The sequence below is a fragment of the Diachasmimorpha longicaudata genome, chromosome 2 (genome assembly GCF_034640455.1).
Source record: "Diachasmimorpha longicaudata isolate KC_UGA_2023 chromosome 2, iyDiaLong2, whole genome shotgun sequence".
NCBI classification, from domain to species: domain Eukaryota; kingdom Metazoa; phylum Arthropoda; class Insecta; order Hymenoptera; family Braconidae; genus Diachasmimorpha; species Diachasmimorpha longicaudata.
In genome coordinates this window covers 7,546,202-7,572,888 of record NC_087226.1, presented here as the reverse complement: position 1 = coordinate 7,572,888, position 26,687 = coordinate 7,546,202, and the positions used below count along the sequence as shown (strand labels likewise).

At 39.0% G+C, this 26,687-nt stretch overlaps 7 protein-coding genes and 1 long non-coding RNA gene across 19 annotated transcripts; 2 read left to right on the top strand and 6 right to left on the bottom strand.

Moving 5' to 3' along the window:
* Positions 1–25: 25 nt before the first annotated feature.
* On the bottom strand, positions 26–11,574 carry LOC135173007 (uncharacterized). The gene is made up of 5 exons (XM_064139582.1): positions 11,318–11,574; positions 11,173–11,243; positions 9,593–11,089; positions 1,132–1,731; positions 26–989 (listed from the first exon to the last, which is right to left on the bottom strand). The coding sequence occupies exons 3-5, from the start codon at positions 10,814–10,816 to the stop codon at positions 342–344; spliced, it is 2,472 nt and encodes an 823-aa protein (XP_063995652.1). The 5' UTR covers positions 10,817–11,089; positions 11,173–11,243; positions 11,318–11,574; the 3' UTR covers positions 26–341.
* Positions 2,140–9,593, bottom strand: LOC135171764 (uncharacterized). Of its 3 annotated transcripts, none has more exons than XM_064138346.1 (2): positions 8,808–9,593; positions 2,140–3,608 (listed from the first exon to the last, which is right to left on the bottom strand). In XM_064138346.1, exon 2 carries the CDS (start codon positions 3,502–3,504, stop codon positions 2,455–2,457), a length of 1,050 nt encoding a protein of 349 aa, XP_063994416.1. In that variant the 5' UTR covers positions 3,505–3,608; positions 8,808–9,593; the 3' UTR covers positions 2,140–2,454. The 3 variants fall into 3 exon arrangements, with proteins under 3 accessions (XP_063994416.1, XP_063994408.1, XP_063994412.1); XM_064138338.1 differs by lacking the exon at positions 8,808–9,593 and adding an exon at positions 4,281–4,299; XM_064138342.1 differs by lacking the exons at positions 2,140–3,608; positions 8,808–9,593 and adding exons at positions 3,843–4,200; positions 4,281–6,203.
* On the bottom strand, positions 6,591–8,286 carry LOC135171757 (uncharacterized). Its single transcript, XM_064138334.1, has one exon. The coding sequence runs from the start codon at positions 8,238–8,240 to the stop codon at positions 7,023–7,025; it is 1,218 nt and encodes a 405-aa protein (XP_063994404.1). The 5' UTR covers positions 8,241–8,286; the 3' UTR covers positions 6,591–7,022.
* A 1,850-nt stretch (positions 11,575–13,424) lies between the features above and the next one.
* On the top strand, positions 13,425–16,095 carry LOC135171735 (eukaryotic translation initiation factor 3 subunit D). Its single transcript, XM_064138324.1, has 4 exons — positions 13,425–13,695; positions 13,770–13,815; positions 14,300–15,242; positions 15,409–16,095. The coding sequence occupies exons 1-4, from the start codon at positions 13,486–13,488 to the stop codon at positions 15,929–15,931; spliced, it is 1,722 nt and encodes a 573-aa protein (XP_063994394.1). The 5' UTR covers positions 13,425–13,485; the 3' UTR covers positions 15,932–16,095.
* Positions 16,096–16,103: 8 nt separating this feature from the next.
* On the bottom strand, positions 16,104–18,650 carry LOC135171751 (uncharacterized). Its single transcript, XM_064138326.1, has 4 exons — positions 18,511–18,650; positions 18,098–18,215; positions 17,933–18,016; positions 16,104–17,758 (listed from the first exon to the last, which is right to left on the bottom strand). The coding sequence occupies exons 1-4, from the start codon at positions 18,553–18,555 to the stop codon at positions 16,788–16,790; spliced, it is 1,218 nt and encodes a 405-aa protein (XP_063994396.1). The 5' UTR covers positions 18,556–18,650; the 3' UTR covers positions 16,104–16,787.
* LOC135171820 (L-allo-threonine aldolase-like) lies at positions 18,650–22,758 on the bottom strand. 9 transcript variants are annotated; one of them, XR_010300675.1, is made up of 6 exons: positions 22,331–22,469; positions 21,631–21,748; positions 21,149–21,232; positions 20,140–21,032; positions 19,714–19,799; positions 18,650–18,700 (listed from the first exon to the last, which is right to left on the bottom strand). XR_010300675.1 is itself a non-coding variant. In XM_064138367.1 (5 exons), the coding sequence occupies exons 2-4, from the start codon at positions 21,746–21,748 to the stop codon at positions 20,143–20,145; spliced, it is 1,092 nt and encodes a 363-aa protein (XP_063994437.1). In that variant the 5' UTR covers positions 22,331–22,469; the 3' UTR covers positions 18,831–19,799; positions 20,140–20,142. The 9 variants fall into 9 exon arrangements, 6 of the variants coding, with proteins under 6 accessions (XP_063994437.1, XP_063994439.1, XP_063994435.1 ...); XR_010300660.1 differs by lacking the exon at positions 18,650–18,700 and adding an exon at positions 18,831–19,260; XR_010300670.1 differs by lacking the exon at positions 18,650–18,700 and adding an exon at positions 18,831–19,135.
* Positions 19,149–24,474, top strand: LOC135171978 (uncharacterized). Of its 2 annotated transcripts, XR_010300766.1 has the most exons (6): positions 19,149–19,252; positions 19,724–19,757; positions 20,262–21,788; positions 22,353–22,553; positions 22,886–23,936; positions 24,260–24,474. It is a non-coding gene; the product is annotated as an uncharacterized LOC135171978 (long non-coding RNA). The 2 variants fall into 2 exon arrangements; XR_010300769.1 differs by lacking the exons at positions 19,149–19,252; positions 19,724–19,757; positions 20,262–21,788 and adding an exon at positions 22,142–22,238.
* LOC135171807 (uncharacterized) lies at positions 22,896–24,865 on the bottom strand. The gene is made up of 4 exons (XM_064138364.1): positions 24,725–24,865; positions 24,469–24,586; positions 24,299–24,382; positions 22,896–23,920 (listed from the first exon to the last, which is right to left on the bottom strand). The coding sequence occupies exons 1-4, from the start codon at positions 24,767–24,769 to the stop codon at positions 23,040–23,042; spliced, it is 1,128 nt and encodes a 375-aa protein (XP_063994434.1). The 5' UTR covers positions 24,770–24,865; the 3' UTR covers positions 22,896–23,039.
* Between the last annotated feature and the right edge of the window lie 1,822 nt (positions 24,866–26,687).

Sequence of the window (26,687 nt, the reverse complement as noted above, 5' to 3'; positions counted from 1 at the left end):
AGACATTGTTAACAACACGATGGCATTTGGAATGTTCTGCAACCTTTTATTCAGTAGTGTTCACAATATTTTGTCAATAACAAATTTACACTGTGATTGATCATCACCGAATTTTCGATGGATAATTTCCTCAACTACAGAGAAATATTTTTATTTATCTAAACATGCGGTAAAATGCGAAGTTGACTGATTTTTTTCATCAACCTGAACTGATTATGTTCTTAATTAGTAGGTGATTGTTCACCGATTTTCTATTTTATTCTGAGCGCAAGAGATTTCCCCCCACATCTATTAAAGATTTCTACACGTGAAAAATCATTTAATTTATCTCGTCATAAAAACTATGCTCCCAACCATCCTCTCCTACTGTAAGTTACAACCAAATCTCTCAACTTCCTCCGATAAGCTTCATTACTCTTCCCATACTGCATTAATTTCTTGACATTGTGGCAATCCGGGTCCCCCGCCTCCACATCCAATGTGATAATTTTAATCATACTTAAGCCATGCGAGAACTCTATTTCCGCATCCTCACGAATTCTCTCGTCAAACGTCTCTCGAGAGTAAGGTCCAACATCACAGTTCAGAGCCTTCAACCGATCAATAACAGTCTCATAATACAGATCAATTAGCTCATCTATATGATCTAGCGTATCATGACGCAATCCGCAAGTTATAAAAAAAGTTAACTCCCTCAGAGGACTCAGGTGGAGGTAATTTTGGAAGTCAATGAGTTTTACGTCCTCCACCTCACCGTCATTGTCGTCTCGGTACATGATGTTGTTAGCCCAGAAGTCCGCGTGGATGATCGTGGACCAGGGTTCATCTGGGGTCGCTAGCCAGGCCTCGTAGTTGCCCTTCTGCAGAGTCCTCACACAAGCCTCGAAGTACTTGTTTATCTCAGGATCCTTCGCGACGTCCTGAATTCTTTCTGAGATGATGGGGACCCATTCCTCTGGATTCGCTAACTCCACGCATTTAGCCTGAACCTGGAATAAAACAATAAAATTCTTTTAATCCAGCAACCGGTGAAATGAATATTCTAGTGGATCACCAATTCCATAAGTCCTTCATATATTTATTGATTTATTTTTGTTTATTCAAATTTGAATTCTTGAGAATTTTACAAACCTTGAGAGTCTCGAAGAACACAGGATCTTTTTCCTTCGTTGCCATTCCCAGAGCATGAAACCGCGCCAACATCTTCACCGTTAATTTTGCCTGGACCAAGTCACAGCCATATCTCCTGTCAGCACAATAATACCCCTTTCGCTTCAGATTTTCGATGAGAATGACAGCGTCTTCACTGAAATCATCAGAATGCTCCCCCAATTTCGAGCCATAGTATTTGGGAGCTATTTCGTGATCCTTCACACCACTGTCAATCTCCAATTGTCCATAGAAAGGAAGAATTTTAGAATACATGAAGATCTCCTTTCGAAATGTGCTCGGGCTGTCAAAAGTTTCTCGCTGCTCTCTAGTTGGTGGAGGTAATTTTCCCACTAAACATAAATCTTCATTTTCTCGCTCTTTGTTCTTGACTGAAACCTGGAGACTGACGATTCTACTTGCGTAATTTTCACCAGGTGGAAGTAGATCCTGCATTTCGTAATTGTTGACTATTAGCTGACTACCCAGAGTTGATTGCAGGACAGACTGTAAATTCTCCAGTGTTAGAGTTGTCATTTTGAAGAACGATATTGCTCTAGTGGTGATAATGAGAGCACTGAAACGACATTAGTGGTTTGGGAATCAATGTGACTGTGGCTGGGCGAATCAACTATGTTTATCTGGTGGGAGGTCCACACCTGCGGTTTCATCGGGAGTGCATATACATGTTCTTGTAGATATGACAGCGATCCAATATAATATTTACTCAATAAGACAGTATTCATCGCTCTACCTGATATCACCTTGGAAGAATGGAATTTTTTTATCGGATCATTTTCATCATTTTATCAATAGTTTGGATTTACTTTTCTTTCACTGAAAGTACTCTAAAATCGCCTTCAAGACATTTAAATAATTACTTCATTGTTGAATACGATGCCCTTTATTTGGGCCGATTCCACAGTTGTGGATAATATAACACTAATTAAATGATATCAGTAAAAAACATAATTCGAATAACGTCATGCATTCCATTCTAATAAATTTTATTTGATTAAAAAATGAAAACATTTAGACATTACATATCCTAAGAATATTCTATAAAATGTACTGCAATTGTTTAAGCGAGAAACGAAATGTCGAAAATTGAAAAAAATTATCTTTCAGAGAAGATTTATAGTTTTATTTCATTGGACTTATTTAAAAAAATCGAATGGTGTTTTCATCCTAAGGGGCTAGATGAGTCAGTTCAGTCTGCCATTTATTTTCGAACTCCCGTTGTGAAGAATAGGACATCATGAACTCCAGACCAGGTATTTCCCAGGAATGATAAAAAAAGGACCATTATTCTACGCGCTTGAACCAGTGTTTTTTGCTGTACGTTCGAATCATCTTCCTCAACCTCTTCTGATAATTAATCTTATTCAAGTAATCATCCGTCTTGATTTTTATCGTGTCCACGCAGTGCGGAAATTCCTCATAAGCGTCATTTGCCATTGCCCTGTCAAAAGACTCCCTAGTGTACGGTTCAGTATCGCAATGCAGTAATTTCAAGTGTTTAATCAGAATTTCGTAGTACAAATCAATGAGTTCATCGACGTAATCCATAGTATCGAGATCCAGTCCTGCGTTAACAAAGAACGCAAGCTCTCTCATAGGACTGGCGAACAGATAAGTTTGATAGTCCAGTAGTATCATTCGTGCTGGTGTAATGATTCTAGAACTTCGAAATAACATATTTTTTACCCAGTAGTTGCCGTGAATGATCGTTGACCAGGGTTCGGAAGGGACTATTTTCCAATTTTCGACCATATTCTGGTTGAAAGCTCGACGACAGACCTCGTGATACCGTTTCAACTTTGGATTACTAGTGATATCATTGAGCATCTCTTCAAATAGTTTCTCCCACATTTCGGGACTTTCTACATCAAATACTTTAGCTGCAGCTTTCATTCTTTCAAAGTATTGGGGCTGTCTCTCCTTCGTTCCCATTCCAAGAGCATGAAATTTTGCCATCGTTATGGTAGCCAAAACAGCATGGTGCAGATTACATCCAACTGCCTTCGATACAGAATAGTAACCAGCTGACTGCATATTGTCAAACATCATTACACCATCACAACGCAGTGGGTTGTAACTTAATATTTTCATAAATTCTCCATAGTACAAGGGAATAATTCTCAAACAATCTTTGATCATCAGATTACTCTGAATCTCCAATTCTTCATACATTGGAAAAATCGTGGAATACATGAACATCTCTTTTTCAAATGTTCCCAATTTGTCCACAAGTGGTCGGCGTATTTCAGGGGCCGCAACTGATTTCAATAGTAAATGTAGTTCCTGAGTTGATCCATTTGCACAATTTTTAATTATCACTTGAAGACTCAACATTGACCATCCATAGTTGTCACGAGGTGGACGTAACGCTTCTGCTACGAGACCATCCAATTTCCATTCATATCCCCTCGTATGTTGAATGAGTATTTCAACGCCCTCTAAGGATAGAAACGCCATTTCCTGGATTATGATGGACTTCTCCGGCAATAGTTAAAGTGAACTAGCTACGTTATAGTCCAACTGGTGAGATTCTAATTTTAAGGGGCCATTTGACAGAATTTTGGGGATTAGGAACCCAAGGAAATATCTCCAGGACAATGTGTGTTTAGGCGTTGTGTGTATACAAACAAAACAGACAGTAATTGTAAGAGTAAATGAGGTAATGGGGTCACTTAATTTGACCGAAGTTGAATTCGATTTATTTCAAAATTATAAAACCACAAGCACCGCCTGCTATACAGCGGTTTCTTAGGAATTCTAAGACAAAGCTTAATACAATAATTTTTTAACAACGTGAATTTGGAAAAAAATTCTTTCCAAATATTCTTGGGGTTTTAATTTGGCTGCAGTGGGCCAAATTATCATATTCTCTCCTACATACATTTTTCATGATACAATTATTTCATTTTACAAATCATTATGCAAATTATTTCTTAAACCAACCTTTTTTACCGAACGTTTGAACTAACTTCCTCAATCTCTTATTGTAAATAACATTACCCTGGCGAGACTGGAGTACATCCTTTAGATCTGGAACATCAGCATTCTTCTCAAAGATGTCCTGTGTTACTATTTTAATTAAAACTACGCTGTGCACAAACTCTACATACGCATCTTCTCGAAGTTTCTCGTCAAAGGACCTCCGGGTATACGGTTCAATGTTGCACCCCAGCAAGTTCAATCGTCCAATCAGAGTATCGTAGTACAAATCAATGAGTTCATCGATGTGATCAGTAGTATCTAAATCGAGTCCGGCAGTAAGGAAAAAGGTGAGGTCCCTCATGGGACTAGCGAACATAGATAACTGGAAGTCCACCAGTTTGATGTCTTCTGGCGCTCCCTCATTATTATTCCGAAACATAATATTATTCGTCCAAAGGTCTGCGTGAGTTATTGTCGACCATGGCTCAGGGATGGGTATTTTCCAATTGTCAATTATACTTTGGCTCAAAGCTTGACGAGAGGCCTCGTGATACTCTTTCAACTCAGGATTATCTGTGATATCATCAATCCTCTGCTGACATAGTACCTGCCACACCTCCACGTTAGCAATATCAGGGGGTTGCGCTTGGCGCTTCAAAATTTCAAAGAAATCGGGATTTTTTTCCTTCGTTGCCATCCCAAGAGCATGAAATCTTGCTATAGTCTTTACGACCAATTTAGCATGGGCCAGATCACATCCAAATCTTCTGTCAACGCAATAGTACCCCTTTGGCTTCAGATTTTCAAGCAAAATTATGGCATCATAGGCACCTGATTTTTCGGAATCGGATGACACCATTGATCCATAGTACCTTGGGCTCAATTCCAAGGCGTCCTCCTCTCCCACACCATTATCAATCTCCAATTTTCGATAGGACGGAATCATTGTTGAATACATGAAAATTTCCTTTCGAAATATAACCGAACCATCCTTCAGTTCCTGTTGCATTTCAATGGGTGGAGCTGATTTCGCCACTAATTGCAACTCCTCACATTTTCCGTGTTTTAGTTTTTTGATAATCGAGTTAATACTTGCCATTATGCTGCCATAATTTTCACCAGGTGGAAGTAACTTCTCTTCTGTATAACTTTCCACTGTACATTCATTCCCCAAAGTTGATTGAAGGAGCGATTGAATATTTTGGAGAGATAACGCCATTGATTTACGAGAAATTGCTGCTCGAGCGAACAAATCGGATACTGATATGAGTGCACGGATGTACTGTCGAGGTTTGACGACAGGGAAACTAAACAGATATCTTAGTGGCAGTGAGTCGTCGAATGTCCCGTAACTCCCCCCTGCACCCGCACAAATTCCTGCTGATCCAGGTCTCTCATTAAACAAATTTCGTTGGTACCGTACGGTAAATTTTTAGGTCTGGGTGGGGGTCCATGTGGATGGCAGATTTAGATAGGTTGAATAGCATCAAATCTGCTGTAATGATTTCGTTGAAGAATTATCAAGATGAATGGATTGTTACAGGATAGAGTTGTAGAAGCCAGGCAAACACGGACGGAAATGGCCACTGCTATTTTTAATAATTATATACAATTTTTCAACCGCTAGTCACGATTGCCATTTTCAAACTGAAATGTTTTAGAATGTTCACTTCAGTCCCTCTAGTATAGATTTATAAAATGCGCATATTGTCCAATGGAGCTGTGTTGGAGAGCTTGCATTGGAGAAAAAAAATCATAGTTGACACAGTTATCACGTGCCTCTTATACTGACAATGTTACACGTGTTCATTTAATGTCTCCACTCAACAATGTAGATAGGGACGATCTATGTTTTTTTATGATAGTCGTAGAGCTGCCATGAGTAGGGGATAAATATTTCAAGGTCCTTCATTAGCTAGATTGTAACTTATTGACGTGTGAATGCGGTCTTTATGAGATATTGTGTTGAGACGATTCTTTATGATGGACACTGACTCTGCAAAATATTCTGAATACATAATGCATTTTCAATGAACCTTGGATTGAATGGCTAGGGAAATGCAGCACGCGAGAAAATTTATATTGAAAAATCTAGTCGATGTGTCAGAGACACATCGACCACTCCAGTTGAAAATTCCAGTAGTTTTTCAACAATTATGCTGAGAACGTCACATCATAATTTAAGAACGAAAAGTCCTTCAAATATTTTAGCGCAATTCCTCTTCGCTGGACGAAACACAATCGACAAATTAACAAAGTGAACATTCCGTAGCAAAATACATATTTTATTTATATTCTTACATAAAACAAGACACTTGAGAGCTTTCATCGATAGATATTTAATTCGACGAATGTTAAATTTAATAAAATGTTAGCATTCCCAGTGGTAAGTTAATTCGAAGTTTTTTTTGGCTGAAATCCTACCTTTTATCGAATCCTGGATACGATTATTAAGATTTCCATCCAAGATCTCCATTCACTTTCCCATTTCCAACAAATGCTGGGATTACTGCATTTTTTATTAGTATCCACACGGACAAAAATATTTCTTGGACATATATTTTTTACATGTAAAATCTAATTCATATCTTTATCAATTTTTTTCGGCATTCAAAGCATTGTTTCTCGGAAATTCACGAATCGTGGAATTTCTGTCATAATTCAATAACGTTAATTAATACCGTAATGACCACAGTGAGTCATTTCATTAGACTGAAAGCTTCACGTGCTCTGGCATTCCTTCACTACTACAACAAAATATCTTATTTTTCCATAACTTAAATCTTGACAATAATGTCATGATCGCACAAGTCTTCATGATCGATTTAGCATAAGCCAAGCCACATTCGGGTTTTCTTCCAACAATAACACCTGACAAATGGGAGCACAAATTAATAATCAGCAGCAATGGCTCGACACCATCTGTGACATTAATTCTTCAACCAGCCTTTTTTACCGTACGTCTGAACTAACTTCCTCAGTCTCCTCTGATGAATCTCATTAGTATCGTAAGACTGCAGGAGATTGATTAGATCAGGCGCTTCGGCACCCTTCTCATGAATGTCCTGCGTGACAACCTTGACCATACCCACGTTGTGTACAAATTCAACATAAGCATCCTCTCGAACTCTCTCCTCAAAAGACCTCCGGCTGTAGGGTTCGACATTACAGTTCAGCAGTCTCAATTGACCGATCAGAGTATTGTAGTACAAATCAATGAGTTCATCAACATGATCGATAGCTTCTAGATCCAATCCACCAGTGACGAAGAATGTTAGTTCCCTCGTGGGACTGCTGAAGAGATAAGTTTGAAAGTCTACTAGTTTCATGTCCACTGGTTTTCCCTCGGAATTATTTCGAAACATCATATTATTCGTCCAAAAGTCGGCGTGAATTATGGTCGACCATGGTTCAGAAGGGACTATTTTCCAGCTATCGAACATACTCTGGTTCAGAGCTTGACGACAGGCCTCGTGATACTCCTTCAACTCAGGATCATCAGTGATATCTTTAATTCTCTGTTGAAATAGTGTCTCCCACATCTCGGGATTGGCTATATCGATCATCTTAGCTTCGACCTTCATAACTGAAAAAAAATCAGGATCTTTCTCCTTGACTGCCATCCCAAGAGCATGGAATTGTGCCATAGTTTTGACAGCCAACTTAGCATGAGGCAGATTACATCCGAATCGTCTGTCCACGCAATAGTACCCCTTTGGCTTCAAATTTTCAAGCAAAATGACAGCATCATATTCACCTGGACGTTCAGGATGGTGTAATAATTTTGATCCATAGTACATTGGGCTGACTTCCAGCACATCCTCCTGCCTCACACCACTGGCAGTCTCCAACCTTCGATAGAATGGTATTAGTTTTGAATACATGAAAATTTCTTTTCGAAATATCACTGAACTGTCAATAATTTCTCGTTGCATTTCAATCGGGGGAGGTGATTTCGCCACTAGGTGCAACTCCTCAATTTTTCCTTCTTCATGATTGTTAATTATAACGTGAACACTTGACATAATGCTGCCATAATTTTCGCCAGGTGGAAGTAAATCTTCTGTTACATAACTTTCAACAGTCAATTTATCTCCCAGTGTTGACTGAAGCAGAGATTGAATGTTTTGCAGAGATAACGACGTCATTGGTTAAAAGAGACGTTGCTTCGCTGGCGAATAGATAGAATACTGAGGTATTCTTTGAAGCAACTGGACTGAGTGTGGTACGCGGAAACACAATCACAAGGGGTCTGATGATAGGAATCATTCGCATATTTACGTGTTACACTACCACGTGAATCGAGACTGTACGCGTTTTTTTATCCTGAACCATACATGAGTGCAGGAAAAAAAATTCCAAGGTTCACCATTAGACTGATTGTGACTTATTGACATGTGAATGGGGCATGTGTGACATATTGCGGTGAGAAGATTATTTTAGAATGGCTCAATGAATTATTCTGAACAGCTTCCTTTGACTCGCATACCTGATGCAATTCCCATGCAATTCAACTACTGAAAAATTATCAACTGAATTTTTAGGAATTTCGATAGCTAATAGAAACTTTAATAGCAATCAATAAATTGCTCTAGCTAAATTGCAGATTTTTAGGATTAAATATTCTTATTTTATTTTTCCTGCTAGCATGTACCATTCGAAGAAATCGAATGCAATTAATTCTTATTCGATTCTTATTCAATTTCAATATTTACCCGGCCTAAATCCTTCTCAAATCCGCATGTTGTGCATTTCTAAAATTGTTAACTTCAACTGGGGAGATCATTCGTATATTTCACAGTTGTAGTTCAGTGGAATTCTCAGTTCTATTCTAGTTCATGAACGAGTATTACGTGAGAGGATGGCCATGGGGGAGGGGAGGAGGAGGAGGAGGAATTCTCAGTCAACGTTGTATTTCCTGTTAGCTCGTTGTGAGCTGAATACAATGATGAATGATTTATTATATGTAATCATAGACAGTGATCCATTCAAAAGATATTCATCTTCTCTGCCAGCATTACATCACCGTTTTTTAAACATGTGTATATTACTCTTCTAATACCAAGCAAACATAGAGGAAAACAATCTGACGTTATTTAAGAAAAAATGATGATTAAAAAATTGATTGAAGTTCATCACTTATTTTAATTTATTTAATTGAACTTTTTCATGGATATTCACGAGTTTTCCAATATTTTTATTGCATTATATCAATGAAATTAACTAGCTAATGAATATCTGAAAATTTAGGTCCTTTTATTTTTAAAGATACAGTTTTTTTCGGTTAGTAGGCGTATTATTTTTCGCCTTTCCAATCATCCCAACATAAATTAGAAACAAAGTCCATCCATGTTGTTTTTCAACAGTTATTTCTAAGGCATTGCCTCTATGCCCCAAGCTCAAGTTTTGTTTTTTTTTGTAATATAAAAAAACAACAGTAGAATGATTTCAATTATCTCATAATATTCGATACAAATCAGGCGAAAAATTACATTTGTTATTGACTCTTTTTGCTTGATTTCAGCCACCCATTTCTACTGTACATGTGAATCATATCCCTCAATCTACTCTTATAAATCTCATTATTGTCAGCGGTCTGCAGTACATGGAGGAGACTCTCACTATCCTCTATCTTAGGCATATCCATAGTACTAATTTTCAAGTGGCCCGTACCGTGGAGGAATTCCAGACGCGCGTCCTCTCGAATTTTTTCGTCAAAACTGTCTCGTGAATACGGCTGAATATCGCACTTCAATAGGACCAAACGTTCGATGAGCGTCTTGTAATACAAATCAATGAGTTCATGGGCATGAGCATTAGCCTCGTGATCCAGTCCACAGCTGACGAAGAAGGCAAGGTCCTTCGTAGGACTGCTAAATAGAAAGTTTTGAAAGTCAACTAACTTGATGTCATCCGGCTCACCAGCACTGTTATTATGGAACATCAAATTATTGCTCCAAAAGTCTGAATGGATGATTGTTGACCAGGGCTCACAAGGTGGTGTCTGCCAGGCTTCAAATGGATTAATGGACATCACATCCACGAGACTCTCGCGAAACTCTTTGGTCTCAGGATTTTCACTGATTTCTTTGAAATTCCGGGCAATCATTTCTTTAAATTTTTCGGGATCTCCAAAAGCCACGCACTTACCGCGGACTTTCAGTTCCTCGAAGAACTCTGGATGCTTCTCTTTTGTTGCCATCCCGAGGGCATGAAAATTAGCCAACGCTTTCACTGCTAATTTTGCATGGGCCAAGTCACATCCCTCTCGTCTTTCTATGCAGTAATACCCCAGCGGTTTGAGATTTTCCAGAAGGAGGACAGCGTTGCTGTCAAACTCATTATTGGGATTTATACCTAATCGTGATCCGTAGCATTTTGGAGTAAAATTAAGGGTTTCCGTCTCTTTCACACCGTTTTCTATTTCCAGTTGACGATAAAATGGTATCAATTTTGTGTACATGAAAATCTCTTTCTTGAATGTCATTGAGAAATCCAGTATTGTTAGCTGTTCTTTATTCGTTGGCAGCAATTTTGCGACCAACTGCAGATCTTGACATGTCCCTTGGTCGTGATTTTTTAATGTTACGTCCAGACTCATCATTTTACTCCCATAATTCTCACCAGGCGGAAGTAAATCTTTTATCACCTGATTTTCAATCGTGTAATTACCTCCGAGAGATGATTGGAGGAGTGATTCCAGGCCTTCCAGAGTATCAGACATTTTCGATGTGCTACGGTGTTGAAGTCGCTCACCACTGATGAGTTAATATTAGGGAATGTAGTGAGATGGCGTCTGCAATGGGCGGGCCGACCTTGGCTTCGTGCGTTGGCTTTACTGGTTTTACTCACTGGCTTGATAAAACTGAAATACTGTTGTGATGTTCGGTTATCCGTTTTATCATGCAATTCCGATCTTTATCTTGGCAGTGCGCTTTGATAAACCGTAAAGTTAGCGTACCTCTAGCCTCGCATCCACAGAAATCTTACATTTTTGCTAACAAGGCAAATGTGTGAAATTATTTATTAATGTGGGGCTATAATAATTTAAAAAGTGATATATTGAGAACTAAGGCATACCTGCTGTACACAAAAATTCACCGTCCCTATGTCCTACCGACGATCACTAGGAGGATGATGGCCTTTGGGAGCTATTAAACGACAATGTTTTAACTCGGATGCATTCACTGATAAACTAATGAGAACTTTATTGGAGTTGACTCACCCAATACCACTCTAAATTAATGGAAGATTATATTTTAACTAAATAGCAAATACCACTCCTCAGGAGGGTACACTCACGCCTCATTCAAGTTTGAACTGAGTCTTTAAAACTTAAATCGCAAAAAAGACTTTAAATGGCAAAAGACTACGAAAATTCTGGTTGAAGAGAGAAGGTCACGCAAATATAGAAAGTCAATGAAATTATCTCTGTAGTGAACCGCTGGATTTTTGTCAATGGATTTCTTTTTTTATCACTACTATTTTATGGTACTCACTAGTGAGCGACAAGGGGACCACTTCTCCACTCGTTGAGCGTAACATGAATGATAATAAGTATAGTTCAGATAGACGTGGGGTGTAGTGATAACTCGTGTAATTGGCAGCCTTCGGCTTTGTCTCGGGGTTTCAACTTTACACTCGTTACCTCCCCTTTGTACTTACAGCACAATACATGCCGAAAAATCCGAGTGGATGATTGTCGACCAGGGTTCTTCAGGAAGAGCAGTCCGAGCTGTTTGATCAGACGCTTGAACAGTCTTGACGCACGATTAAAAAAATCTTGAGATCTCCGGATCATTTTTAATATCATCTAGGCTCCTTGACATGTCTCCCAATTAGCTTGGTTCTTCACCTCTAGACATTTCGATCGAGTCTTCAGGGTCTCAAAAAATTCTGGATTTTTTTCTTTAGTTGCCATGTCAAGAGCATGAAATCTCGCCATATCTATTAACGCTTATTTCGCGTATGCGAAGTCCCACCCAAGTAAGTCGTCGTTGTATGGAATAAAATCTGTTCACCTTCAAGTTCTGGAGTAAAATCGCAGCGTCATCGTCAAAGGTAATGTCAGAATTCATTGACAGCTTTGAACCGTAAGACCTTGGGCTTAAATCCAGTGCTTCCTGCTCACTCACTCCAGCATTTATCTCCAGTTAGCGATAAAATGGGAGAATTTCTTGCTACATAAATATGTCCTTGCGAAATGTGAAAGGACTGTCGAATATCTCTCGTTGAAATTGAATGAGTGGGGACAATTTCGCAACTAAAAATAAACCCTCGACCTTTTCGTTTTTGCTTTTTCTTATTAAAGCGTTCATTCACGAGTTTATTACCATAATTTTCATCCCGAGGGAGTAAATCTTTGGTGACGTAACCCTCAACAATTGTCTTGTTACGTAATCGTGAACGGAGAATTGATTGTAAATCTCGTAGATCTGATTCTGACATTTTTGTGAAATACTGATACCACTGGAGACGACTTCTTTACTGGTCAACATGCCGACGTACCGTTGTCTGGTGAAGTAGAACATGAACTAGCCCAACCCGCAAAATGTCGCGGCGGTGGCGCATCAAATGCGATTGAGAATGTCCCTGTCGGTAAGCCGTTACCACGAAAAACGTGATTGGCGGTTTTTCTCTTAAGACTTCCAGGAACCGACTTCAGAGAATTCCCAGAGCCTTAGAAAAATCGCGAATGGCCGCGGAAATTGAATGCCGTTGGATTTATTGCGATATCTACATTATTTTTTGTGATATCCGCGAAAAACGGGGCGATCCCGAATTCAGGGCCGAAAAATCGCAAATCACCTTACAAATTAAATGCCATGTTCTTCGTGGTAATGTCTTACCGACAGGCACGTTCACCACCGTATTTAATACGCCACTGCCATGAAATTTTCCCGGTGAAGCCGCTTCATAAGCGTCAGACGATCTCCCCTATAATCTGTAATTTACCACCGTGGAGTGATTTAAAGGCAGCACGGCATATTTGGGTGGACATTTGTTTAAATGTCATGAGGTGGAACGATTTTTTGGTTATAAATTAACGCTCGAACTGACAAAATAAATGGAAAGAGTCCATCAACTTTTTGTAATAAATTGGCAGTATGTTTACGAATTATTATTGTGCACATAATTTCCTTTTATCACGTATAATTAATTGTTTATTGTATTTTATTAAATTAAGTAAGGAATTTTGTCAGCTAACTTTGTCAGTTTTTGAATTCGATGGAACGATATCCTGAGCAATGTTGTTGAACCATCTTTTAAAAGTGCCGGCACGTGCAGTGCGCACGCCCCCAGTGTATCTAGGAAAATGGAGTAGCCATACCTTCCGTTTTGCTGGCAATAATCCGGGTGCGGTAATGTCGGCGTGAGTCTCTCGAGCGTCTAATGGTGCACGCTGAGAAAACAGAGAATCCAGTTGCCAAAATGTCCGAGGAGAAGTTGGAGGAAGTTCTGCCCCCTGAGGAGGAGGAAAAAGTGCATTTTGCTGCACCAGCCATTCAGAATAATACTGATGGCTGGGGCCCGTGTGAATTGCCGGATCAATTCAAGGATATACCGTACCAGCCGTTCTCCAAGGGAGACAGGCTCGGCAAGGTAAGAGGACGAGGCATATTGCATGACATTTTGACAGTTTCCTTGAACATTTGATAACAATATTGATTTTGTAGATCTCGGACTGGACTGGTTCAGCGTTCCAAGATAAGAAATTTACAAGTGAGTAGCTTGAACTTTCATAAGAATTCTAACCTCAAAATATTGAACCGTATCATAAAATGGGGGCCGAGGGGGAGACATTCTGTGGAAGTTATAGGGATAAGAGAGAATGTTCCACTTTTTATAATTAGTCGGAAGTTGTGAAAATAGCGAAAATTTGTAGACAAATTCACACTTTTGTTTGTAGTCTTCCATTGGGTTTGAAATTTTCCCGTTTTTGTCTATCAAATAGTTCCTATCAAAAGTTTATGTTGGGAATTCTATAAAAGTCCAAAACACAACGGTATACGTCTATACTCTCATTAAAAAGTTCATCACGAACGTTCCGCTATACACCACAAGATTCTGCGTCAAATTACACAAAATTGTTGATGAAGTCAACATTTCAGAACATATTTACCAGAATTTTTCTGAATTCTATTAATTTTTCACCCCACAATTCATTTCATATCAGTAGAAAATAATAAAATTTCTTCCCTCTTAGACAAATACGCGTCGCAGTTCGGTTCTGGCAGCCAATACGCGTATTACCACGATGAAGATGAATCGACCTTCCATTTGGTCGACACGACTCGTGTCCAGAAACCGCCGTATCAACGCGGTCGTTTCGGCAAGAACCAGCGCAATATGCGTGGTCGTGGAGGTCAGCGTGGAGGTATGAATCAATTACAGCAGTTGAGTAAACTCAAGCTCCGCGAGCGCGAGCGCAAGGGCCAGACAAAGAGATGGGGTCGCCAGCAGGGTCTCAGGAACCATAAAAACCAGCCGCCAATAAAAATTCGAGATGCCTCTGTCACCGTTCGTCCAGATTGGGTGACAATCGAGGAGATGGACTTCCCGCGTCTAGCAAAACTGTCCCTTCCCGGTATCAAGGACGCCGACGATGTTCTCTGCTGTGGCTCTCTCGAGTACTACGACAAAACCTATGACCGTGTAAACGTGAAAAATGAAAAACCCCTGCAGCGAATTGATCGCATTTTCCATACAGTAACAACTACCGATGATCCAGTGATTCGAAAGCTTTCGAAAACCGAAGGCACTGTCTTCGTGACAGATGCCATTCTCGCCACAATCATGTGCTGCACCAGAAGCAACTATTCCTGGGACATTGTCATAGAGAAAATCGGAGACAAGCTTTTCTTCGATAAGAGGGACAATACAGAGTTCGATCTGTTGACGGTTAATGAGACGAGCGTGGAGCCACCACAGGATGATGGGAACTCGTTGAATTCCCCCAGGAACCTCGCCCTTGAGGCCACATTCATCAATCACAATTTCTCCCAGCAGGTCCTTAAATCCAGTGAGAATAGGTACAAGTTCGAGGAGGGAAATCCCTTCATCTCAGAGGAGGAAGAGGGTGACGTGGCGAGTGTTGCTTATCGCTATAGGAAGTGGGACCTCAACAATGGGATCACTCTCATTTGCAGGTACGTGGAGCAATGTTTATTGAAAGGGTATATGGTACCGGGAATAATGATAAAATAACTTTCAAAATGTTCAGCGGCTGCATAGGGTCGCATAAAACTTTTGCGACAACTTTTTTCGTTAAATCGTTTGCACATTAACTACAACAATTATAAATTTATTCTGCAGATGTGAGCATGACGCTGTTATGCAAGGACCCAACGGTGAGACCCAATTCCTGACGATCAAGGCTCTAAACGAATGGGACTCCAAGCTCGCTAATGGAGTCGAGTGGAGACAGAAGTTGGATACTCAACGTGGAGCTGTACTCGCCAATGAATTGAGAAATAATGCCTGTAAATTGGCCAAGTGGACGGTTCAGGCTATTCTAGCTGGATCTGATCAGCTCAAGTTCGGATACGTGTCCAGAGCTAGTGTTCGCGACTCGAGCAAACACGTCATTTTGGGAACGCAGCAGTACAAACCGAATGAATTTGCTACTCAGATTAATTTGAACATGGATAATGCATGGGGAATTCTTCGGTGCATCATTGATATCTGCCTCAAGCAGAAAGATGGGAAGTACCTTATCATGAAAGATCCCAATAAGCCCATGATTCGACTCTACGATATCCCCGATAACACCTTTGAGAGTGAAGAGGAGGAGGACGATGACGATGACGAACCTGTTAACGATGCTTTCCAAAATTGAACTTCTCGGGGAAGGAACTGAGTAACAGCTATTGGTATTCTAAAATATTAACTCAATCATCAATAATTTCCCGATTGATATGTCGTGATTTTTGTAATTGAACAAGATTTTCCAGTGGTGAGAATAAATAAATTGCGAATTACGGAAATACGGGTTTTACTGAATGAATTAGTTAATCTGTTGATGATTTTTTATTCTTAAGTTGAATGAGTCATTTTTCACGTATAATACAGTTTGAATACATTTACAATAACATAGATTGATGGGATGATATCACTTGACAGTTGTAATCAGCATAATTATACTTGCTAAATGTACAGTTTTTTTCGAGTTCATGAGCTATTTTGTTTTCCTTATTGTCGACTGTGAAATTCAGTGTCTTGTTGAATTTCGGATCAATTTCCTTTGGGACGGATTCGATGATGCTTTGAGCAGCGCTAGGGTTAGCACCCTCGTTAGTAATGCGAACGTGGTAAATAAGCCAAACAATTTTGGGATGCACAGCTCATGTTAAAATCCTTGTCTGATCATTCTGAATATCTCGACGCTGTTTAAGGAATTTTCGTGCAGTGCTCTTATGAATTTCCTCAATGTTGATTCAAGCTATTCTGATCTGTGTTTCAGTACTATATATTTTAAATATATCAGAGCGAAGATCGTTCACCTTTGACTTCATCGTTGCCTTCTTCTGTTCTTCGACGATTTTAACAGATTTTCGAGGCCATCAGGGTCGCAAGTTCGAAGAACGCTAATTTTCCTTTCAGCCGCATCTCACCTTTGACATTTCGCTCCTCTCGCCTGACGATCAATTTCCGGAAATAATTTAAATGATCTAGCAAAGCAGTAAACAGTATAATTATACTTGTTTAATGTACAATTTTTTCTCCAGTTCACAAGCTATAATGTTGTCCTTATTCTCCTTGTTCTCTACAATGAAATTCAATGTCTTGTTGAATTTAGGATCCATTTGCTTTATCACATATTGGACCTTTCTCTGGGCAGCCCTAGCACCCTCCTCAGTAACATCCAGATGATAAACAAACCTGACCATTCTGGGGCGCACAGCCCATGCCAGCACCCTGATCTGATCATCCTCATGCTCATCTTCAATCTCTCCAAGTCGTTTAGCGAATTTTGGCGCTGTCACCTCATCGGTCTCCTCAACACTGATCCAAGCCATGTTGGTCTGTGCATCAATTGGGTGAATTTTGAAAATATCAGAGTCAAGGTCGTTGACTGTCTTCATCATTGCCGCTACTTTTTCCTGTTCCTTTGCAATTTTCGGAAGATTCTCGAGGGCCACTAGGGCACAAGCGGTTAGTACTCCAATCTGACGCATTCCACCACCAAGAACTTTTCTGGTTCTTCTCGCCTGGGTGATAAAATCCCTGGAGCCACAGAGCATTGATCCCACTGGTGCTCCCAATTTACTCAGGCAGAAAGTCACCGAATCGAAGCCCTCAACAATATCTTTGATGGGAGTACCGCCGATTATCGAGGCATACCAGATTCTCGCGCCATCCATGTGAAGTTTCAATCCGTGTTTTTTGCCAAAGGCCACTGCCTCCTTGATCCATTTGATCGGGAGAATTTTTCCATTGTGCGTATTCTCTATTGCCATCATCCGGGAAATTGAACTGTGAACGTTTGCGGAGTCCTTGAGCCTCAGTCTCACCTGCCTCAAGTCGTATGTACCGTCGGGGTTGTTGGGGATGGGGCAAATTGTGACGTTTGCTATTTGCGCGGCCGAACCCTGCTCGTGGTGAACCATGTGGGCGTCCTGACCGAGGTACATCTCACACCCACGAGTGTTACAGTGAACCATTGCTGTGGAAAGTCATTCATTCCTTGAATTCATTGAAAGTTAAAGTGTTTTGAATTTTAAAGGCTGAAAATGGACATTACTGATGGGTCTCACCAAAAGTTTTATGATGAACTTTAATATTGACTTTTTTACTATTGAAAAATATTGGACTTTTAAATTTGAATAATTGCACTCACTCGATAATAAGTTTCCCATCGTTCCACTTGACACGAATAATCCGGCTTCCATCCCCATTAAATCCGCAACATATTGCTCGAGCCCTGAAGATATTAAAGATGAGAGAATGATCAGATATCGCTAACAGTCGATTTTTGTTAATTAGAGTGAAAGAAAAAACTTACTTTTTGTTGTTGGATCTTCATGATATACGTCGTCACCAACTTCCGCATCGTGCATGGCCTTTCTCATAACGGCACATGGCTTTGTCACAGTGTCACTGCGAAAATCGACAGTAACGACCTATACAATGATAGATAATAGAAAGTATTAATAAAAAACAAAATGAGATACGTAATTCTTCGTTAATTTTTTTAATGAGAAGCAGAGCAAAATGAAATTTCGTTCATTTTTCCTGGTAAATATATGTCTATTGAAGAATTGATAATTACTGAGATCATAAAGATTCATTGGCTAATTTCAAATTATTACAAGCTGAAGACCTTTCACAATAGTATCAATGAACCACTGGAAAATTCGAAATAAAGTCATAATAAATTTTCATTTAGAGCTTCAAATTAAATTCCTCGATAATTACATGTGCTCCATAATTCTTCCCAGTTTGTGCACTTCCGTACGACATCCTTCCAACCGTTGTAATAAAAAATTAGAACTGATGTGTATCCGTACAGAGTCAATATCGGCACTGCATGAACTCTTCACCACCAAGTGTCCTTATATACTCTTCAGTTCTCCATTCATTTTCCTCCTTTTGTTCCAATGCCAGGCTGATAGCAGACCACGCGGAATTATTAAATACAATTACTAATCGGCTGCTCATCAATACAACATGACATAATATATATTACTCCCGGAAAAGGCCGCACCGGGGGCTATGTTCGCGTCATGGCCAGGCGAATCGATCAGTGGCTCACGGTTAAAAGTCAGGGGAAACCCGTGCGATAATAAGGATAACAATCAAGAGATCTTCCTCAACATAATAATTGTCAACGTTTTCGATGAAGTGGTTAAATTTAATTGGGAGAATGCACAACCGGGCTTCCCAAGAGTGCTTCTTTATCGTATCTGTCAGTGTTCAATCAAGATTAGATGTATTTTCGTGATGATATAGGTGACGGCTGAAGAAATGGCCTTCCCTCGACCCCGGTATCAAGGATACCCCACGACAGTCAGTGCAAATATTTGCGAAGGATCAATCGTTTCTATTGAGTAAATGAATTTTGTTTTAATTCAAATTCCATACTTTGAGTCATTTATCATCGTTCTTTCCTCGTTGTACTCTTCCGCATGTCATCAACGCTGATGCATTAGCACTGATGGTGTGTTCCTACGTAAATTTTCTGAATTACCTTATGTTAAAGTTATATGGAAACAAAAAAAATATTACCACTGGCAGGGAAACTTTTCATGCGATCATAAAATCCATGCAATGGCATCATTATAAATGTTTCTGATATAAAAATCGTTATAAGGTAACTGCCGCTGGACTAATTAAGTGATAAATAATAAATGATGAGAGATAAATCGATTACATATTCGGAAAAAACAATCTAATCGAAGAATTTGGCTTTCTCAAGTAATTCTAGAGAATTCTCGTGAGACCTTTGTAAACTGTATTGTCAAGGGATATTCTATGGATGAACTTTTCCCAAAGTCATTATTGAACATAAAGTTTTTAGTTCCTGAGCTATTTTTAATTTTTCATCATAATGTAATTCACTATAATAAACTTAGAAGATTCATGCCCCAGAATTCGTGTACATAAATGAACTTTACTCACTTTTTGTCAGTGAAAATGAAAAAATCTATTACAAATCGAAGAAGGTAAGTCCATCCCTTGCATATGTCTTCTTTTCAATTTTTCTCCTGAAAAATTTTGAAGTTAAAAATGCTGAAGTTAAAAGTGATATCACTTCGATTATATTTCATGAACTGATAAGATACAGCATAAATCATTTCTGAAGTACATAATGCCAAAATTATGGCAGTATTGTATTGGTAAATTAATCCAAAAAATATTCATTGCCATCAATGCCTCCATGATGGCTCAACCAGCACCAATTATACAGATATCAATATTTACAAATAACAAATGGAAAAAGATGTCTCAAAAATGATAATTTATTGATCTTCTCGCAAACAATTCCCGGAATGCAAATGTATGAAAAATGTTGATAAAGATATCTTTCTGGATGTTTTCACCTACTCATCATGATGTTGTTGTGAATTTCGGATCCATCTTTTTGATTAAATAACAAATCTTCCTCGTTGCAGCCGCTAATCCCTCGTCAGTCACATCCAGATGAAAAACCAGTCTGACAATTCTAGGTAGTACCGACCAGGCCAGCACCTTAACCCTATCATCATCATGGTCATCTTCAGTCTCACCAAGTCGCTTCGCAAAGCCGGCAGCCGTGATCTCCTCTGTCTCCTCAACATTGATCCAAACCATATTCGTCTGAATTCTTCCAACGTCGACTTTAAAGACGTCAGACCCTAGTTCGGTGATGGCCTCCATCATCGCGAGTGCTCTCTCATGATCTTTGACCAGTTTGAAGCGGTTCTCCAATGCCACGAAGCCACAAGCAGCTAGCACACCCACCTGACGCATTCCGCCTCCCAGAGCCTTCCTGGCTCTTCTCGCCTGAGCGATGAAATCCTTGGAACCACTCAGCATGGAACCAACTGGAGCCCCCAGTTTAGTCAGACAGAAAGATACCGAGTCGAACCCATCTACGATCTCCCTGATCGGGGTTTTGGTGATCATCGCCGAGTGCCAGACCCTCGAACCGTCCATGTGCAGCTTCAATCCATGTGTCTTCCCAAACTCCACGACCTCCTTGAGAAATGCCACGGGTATGATGTTCCCATCGGCCGTGTTCTCCAGTGAAATCATGCGGGAGATGGAGCTTTGGACGAATGCTGGATTCCTGAGCCGCCGTCTTAATTTTTCTAGGTCAAATGTACCGTCCGGATTCGTCGGGAATGGGCAAAGGGTGACGCCTGCTATTTGGGCAGCACATCCCTGTTCGTGAAGCACCAGGTGGGAATTCTCGCCGGCGTACATCTCGCAGCCACGAGTATCACAATGCACCATGACTGACCGGGAGAATCAACCAATCAATCAATATTGGAAACTTTGCGAAGTTAATCTATTTTTTTCATTTAACCGATTTTTGAGAAAGTGAGGAAAAGGGTTCATTGGAGATACATACTGGAGACCAAATTTGCCATTGTTCCACTTGTCGTAAACAACGCAGCCTCCTTGCCCATCAACTCAGCAACATATTGTTCAAGCTCTAGAGAGATAACTTAATTAAAAATAGGGTTAAAGTTGCACGTTTTTAATGCAGATGAATAAAAGTCCGAGATAAACGAATTTCTGGTAATATGATTATGAAAATGGTTTCGCCTGTTTCACTTTGAATTCTTGGTGAAATGACTCTGCTTTTTTGAGAGACGCATGCAATGTGTTAGCATTCACGAGAGCAAGATTATATTCCATGTTAACAAACTTTACTCTATAGACAAGAGTAACATAAATATTTACATATCTCCTTCAGACCGGAAGAAATTATATTAAAAATTGACCCCGAATTGAAGTTCAGTCAGACTTATTTCATCATCCTATTCTTGCAACAGCAACTAATAAGGCAGTGTGATTTTCCTCAATTAGAAAAGAAGGAAATAAGTTTACTGATAACTGTTGGGTCTTCTTGATACACGTCATCCCCGACTTCGGCGTCGAACATGGCTTGTCTCATCACGAAACATGGTTTTGTGATTGTGTCAGTTCGTAAATCGACAATCATCATCTGTAATCAGAACTTCATGGTGCAGACTTCTTATTGAAAGGTTGGACGAAATTTATATTTGTTAATAAAGAGCAAGAGTACTTTATATTAAAAAAATAGCTAGAACAATCAGCAGCTCAATAATGAACTATTAACAATAATAGAAAATCAAATATTCATAAGGTTCCACTTGAGGCAGTTTAACATATTAAGACTCATTTATCATCATTAACAATTGAAGAAGCGATAAAATAATTAATAATTTTAATTTCAATTAATTGAGAATTAGAAAATAGGCAAGATAGCGTTGTCATGTGGCGCTAGTGAGAGAATATTAGGAAATTTGAGTTGGTGATTAAATTCAAAAATCAGAAATTTGTTGGGTAACCTTAAACATCACCAACATTTTAACTGATTAAAAATTTCATTTACTTCTGTACGAACAATTTGACAACTATTCTATTCTCATCGCGACATCGTATAGGAGATTAATTAAATGCAAATTAGCCAGGTAATTTATCGGTGGGGGCACAGTGGCAGCACAAAAATTGGTTCTTTATAATGTAAAAAAAATTTATTGAGTAAGCCTAAGTTTATGCCTACCCCAATAACGACACGATTTCAGGTTTGTATGGCGTAAATAGAGTAACTCTTCCGTATGAGTGTGTATTGCAAGAATTCCCTCGGTTTTCTTGATAATTCGATGACGTTAGAAAACTCTCCTTACCCTGGTGAAAAACTCACGAAATGATTCTCCGGTTCATCAAGAATGCAACCCTGCTATCTTGTGATGTCACAAAATACTGGAAAATTATCTCCATACTTGGTAAATCTCTTGTATATCAGAGTTATTAACCTCAAATTTTCTTATCCAACAATAAACGATAGAAAATTCACTGTCTTGGTGGCGATCATCCTTAGCATTGATCCAATCAAAATTAAAGAGTCAGAAAAAGCAATAAAAAGTAAGAACTAGAATGAAAGAACAATGCCATGCTGCAATCATCGCACATGTTAAAAATACTTTACTGCTATTGCTCCCATCTTCAAACTCAGTCAAAAAAACAGTCGAGCAAATTTTTTAAGCCGTCAGTCAGTGAATTTAGTTTTTTTCCGTTATTATATAATACAACTGATTTTTGTTAATATTCGTAACAGACAAACAAAGTATGAGATGCATTCTTTATTGCAAATAAACTTTTACCATTTGTGCCTCACAAATAATCATCTGACATTAACGAACGTTGGCAAATGTGTAATATGGCAACTATGTGATTTAATACATCACATTTAACATAATTATGCAATTAATTCACTTGCACTTAGGATCCATCTTCCTAATCACATATCTAATTTTCCTCTGTGCAGCCTCGGCTTCTTCCTGAGAAACATCCAAATGGAAGGATAGTCTAACAGTCCTGGGTTGCACAGACCAAGCTAAGACCCTGACCTGATCATCCTCATGCTCATCCACAACCTCTCCAAGTCGTTTTGCTAGCTTGGGTGCAGTGATCTCATTGGTTTCTTCGACAGTGATCCAAGCCATGTTGGTCTGTGCATCGATGGGATGTACTTTAAAAATATCAGACTCCAATTCGTTGATAGCGTTCATCATGGCAACAGCTTTCAGATGGTCATTGATAAGATTAGGGAGGTTGTTCAGTGCCACGAACCCACAAGCAGCTAGAACTCCGACTTGACGCATTCCACCTCCTAGAGCTTTTCTCGTTCTTCTCGCCTGAATGATGAATTCCCTGGAACCACAGAGCATCGATCCTACTGGGGTACCTATCTTACTCAAACAGAAGGTCACTGAGTCAAAGCCCTCGACCATTTCTTTGATGGGAATCCCGCCGATTATCGAGGCGTACCATATCCTCGCACCGTCCATGTGAAGTTTCAGTTTGTGTTCCTTGCTAAATGCCACCACCTCCTTGATCCATTTCATCGGTAATATCTTGCCATTTAGAGTGTTCTCCACTCCAATCATCCGGGAAATTGGGCTGTGGTAATTGTCAGGATCTCTTAACTTTAATTTCAGTTTTTGCAGGTCGAATGTACCATCACGATTGTTCGGAAGGGGGCAGATGGTAATGTTAGCTATTTGAGCTGCTGATCCTTGCTCGTGGTGCACAATGTGCGAGTCCTCGCCGATGTAGATTTCACAGCCACGAATGTTACAATGCACCATCACTATATAGAGAAAAAGGTAAGTCTTTCCATCGAGAGGAAAAAGTAATTTTTTGAGGAAATGAAGGACCTCTCAACATATAACGATTCATGATGGGCTGAAAAAATTGCCTGATTGGACAAGGTCAATAGAGAATGATGAAAATCTTCGAGATTGCGACCTGGTGAATCAGGGATGGGCCTCGGCCGTCTCGAAGTTTACATGGAGAAGTGTTATAGGAAAAAAATTAAATTATGTGATGTAGAATATTATAGCATTTCGGAGAGAGAATGATTTTAATTACATGATGATGTCTTTACTTAAGAAGCTCTTCTTGTCGTATTCTTTTCTTTTTGTGATAGTGCCTTTGGGGGTAGATGACATTATGGGCGTCAACTTACTGGAGATTAGATTTCCCATCGTTCCACTTGATACAAATAGTGCGTCTTCCATTCCCAGTAACTCCGCAACATATTTCTCTAATCCTGGAGAGAGTAGGAATTCTAAATCATTAGTTTTCTGCTAACGAAGACTTTTAGCATTACTATGGCAAGAATGACAATGGATTTACTTATTACTGTTGGATCTTCATTATAGACATCATCGCCCACTTCTGCGTCAAACATGGCCTGCCTCATGGCTAGACATGGCTTCGTGAATGTGTCGCTTCGTAAATTGACAGTCATTATCTAGATTCGATACAAAGTGAGAAGTCTAAACACTATTATAGTGTATGCTAGCTTAGATTTAATAAAACTATTATAATTGAATCAATCGTAAAGAAAAAGAAAAAATCGATGAAATTTTTCATTCATATTCTGACTCACATCTCTCTTCTGGTTCCTTTCATCTTGCGAAGTTCCGTATGACATTTTCGAACTCTTCAGACTTTGAAATTCCTTCAGAATCTTCGCAAATCACTACGTCTCTCACTTTAATTTCCTCTTTTTACCTTCTTCTCTCTACTGAAGCAATGCAACTAATGCTATCTTACTGATAACGAAGCTGGGTCCAAAGCTGGATACCATCATTATCTACTCAAGATATTTTTATAACTATAACACGCCTGACAATTTCAATTGACACATCCAACAAATTAGCTATCCAATTCTATTATATTTTTAATGAAATGATTGAGTAGTTTTTGTATTATTCTCTTGAATGTTCAATCAAAATTATTTAAAAAGAAAATTGAGCAGAATCTGAGGTTTCCATCCACCTTTTTCGATTTTCTATAGAATATCCGCCACTTTAACTATTCAAGTAGTTTTTGGTCATTTTCTTCACACAAAAAATAATAGAAAAATAGAGCTCACTAAATAATACAGAACAGAGAATGGGGGATAGAAAAATCAAGTTCTATAACGGTTATCTATAGAATATTTTAAATTGACCATTTTAATAAATTCTCATAACAACTAATAAAAAGTTAGCTACAAGTTCAATGAAATCCTCTAGGAATTTTCCAGGTTTTTATTGTTTGATTTTTTTGTGGCAAAACACGGAACATCAGGTGATAAAAATCTGATCATCACAATGAGGATCAGTACCATCTAGTAATTTCCTCTAATAGATCATGAATCATTACAGATAATGCTACATCCTTTTAGGTGCAGGTCAAGATACACCAACGTACTCTGTCAATTTAATGTCCATAGAATTATAGTAAATTGTACCTTAATTGTACTGGTTTTACTTCACCGCCTATTCGAAGGCTGTTTGATTACACTCAGCAGGAGGTATTTCTCTACCAAATATGGCGGATTTTTCCTCGATCAAATCGATGAAAATGTTCATCTCAATTCAACTCCCCGTTCTCCTCAGTCACTCCACTTTTTTTTGCGTTTTATCGTGAGAGGGCATGTATGAGGAAATTCCTTATTTGGACAAAAATCGATCAAGATTTATCTCACTTTATTGCAATTTACAGTGAGGATTCAATTTCAAGGACGTCATATTTCGAGTGGTAATCGAGGAACTGAGTTATTTTTGTTGATGCAATTGAGAGAATTTTCAACGGCCATTATTATTTTATTGTCATAATTTAACGATGCAAAGTGTGTGAATTACCTTGTATGGGTCTAACGTACGACGTATGACGTACATTTATTTATATTGCGCCATTACAAAATAAAGTTAACGTGAGTCACTGGCCACTGGCATGATCGGCGTGAATCGACAAATAACTACAATTCCAAATTGTCTATATTAAGCCAGGTTAAGATTATTATTTTTTATTTACTCCTTCATAATTTTCTAATGAATTAGCTTATTCTTATATTGAGTTAGAAATAAGGGGTTTGCGTCAATGAGGCAGCCAATTATCAAGCTGAATTAATTATCGAGTGGAGGAGGAAATTGCTAACATTATTTCCAGCAGACCATTATGATCTATTGCGCACGCGTACTGATGATTGATTCAAAATTATGCCCGCCTTTTTGGGAGAGATCGATTGGTGGCGCCCTCGGGCAACTCCCGCTAAAGATACCCCGGCCCTTCTGAATTACTTGATTGATTGTTGAAATTATTTTTAGCAGATTTAATGAGGTTGTTTAACGCTTTTTTGGTGAATACAGGTTGAAATACGAATTGAGAAAATCTCGGGCGTGAATCACCCGCTTCTGTTGATATTTTTTATGCTGATGCTTCTCACCTTGAAAATTGTAGGTCAGCAGGTTTTGCAATTTTGGAACTGGATGACTATTCAATTCACTCATTTTATAAGAACCTCTATTGCTGGGTTTTTAAAACTATATAGAAAATTTTCTTTTAATCATTGAGAATTATTA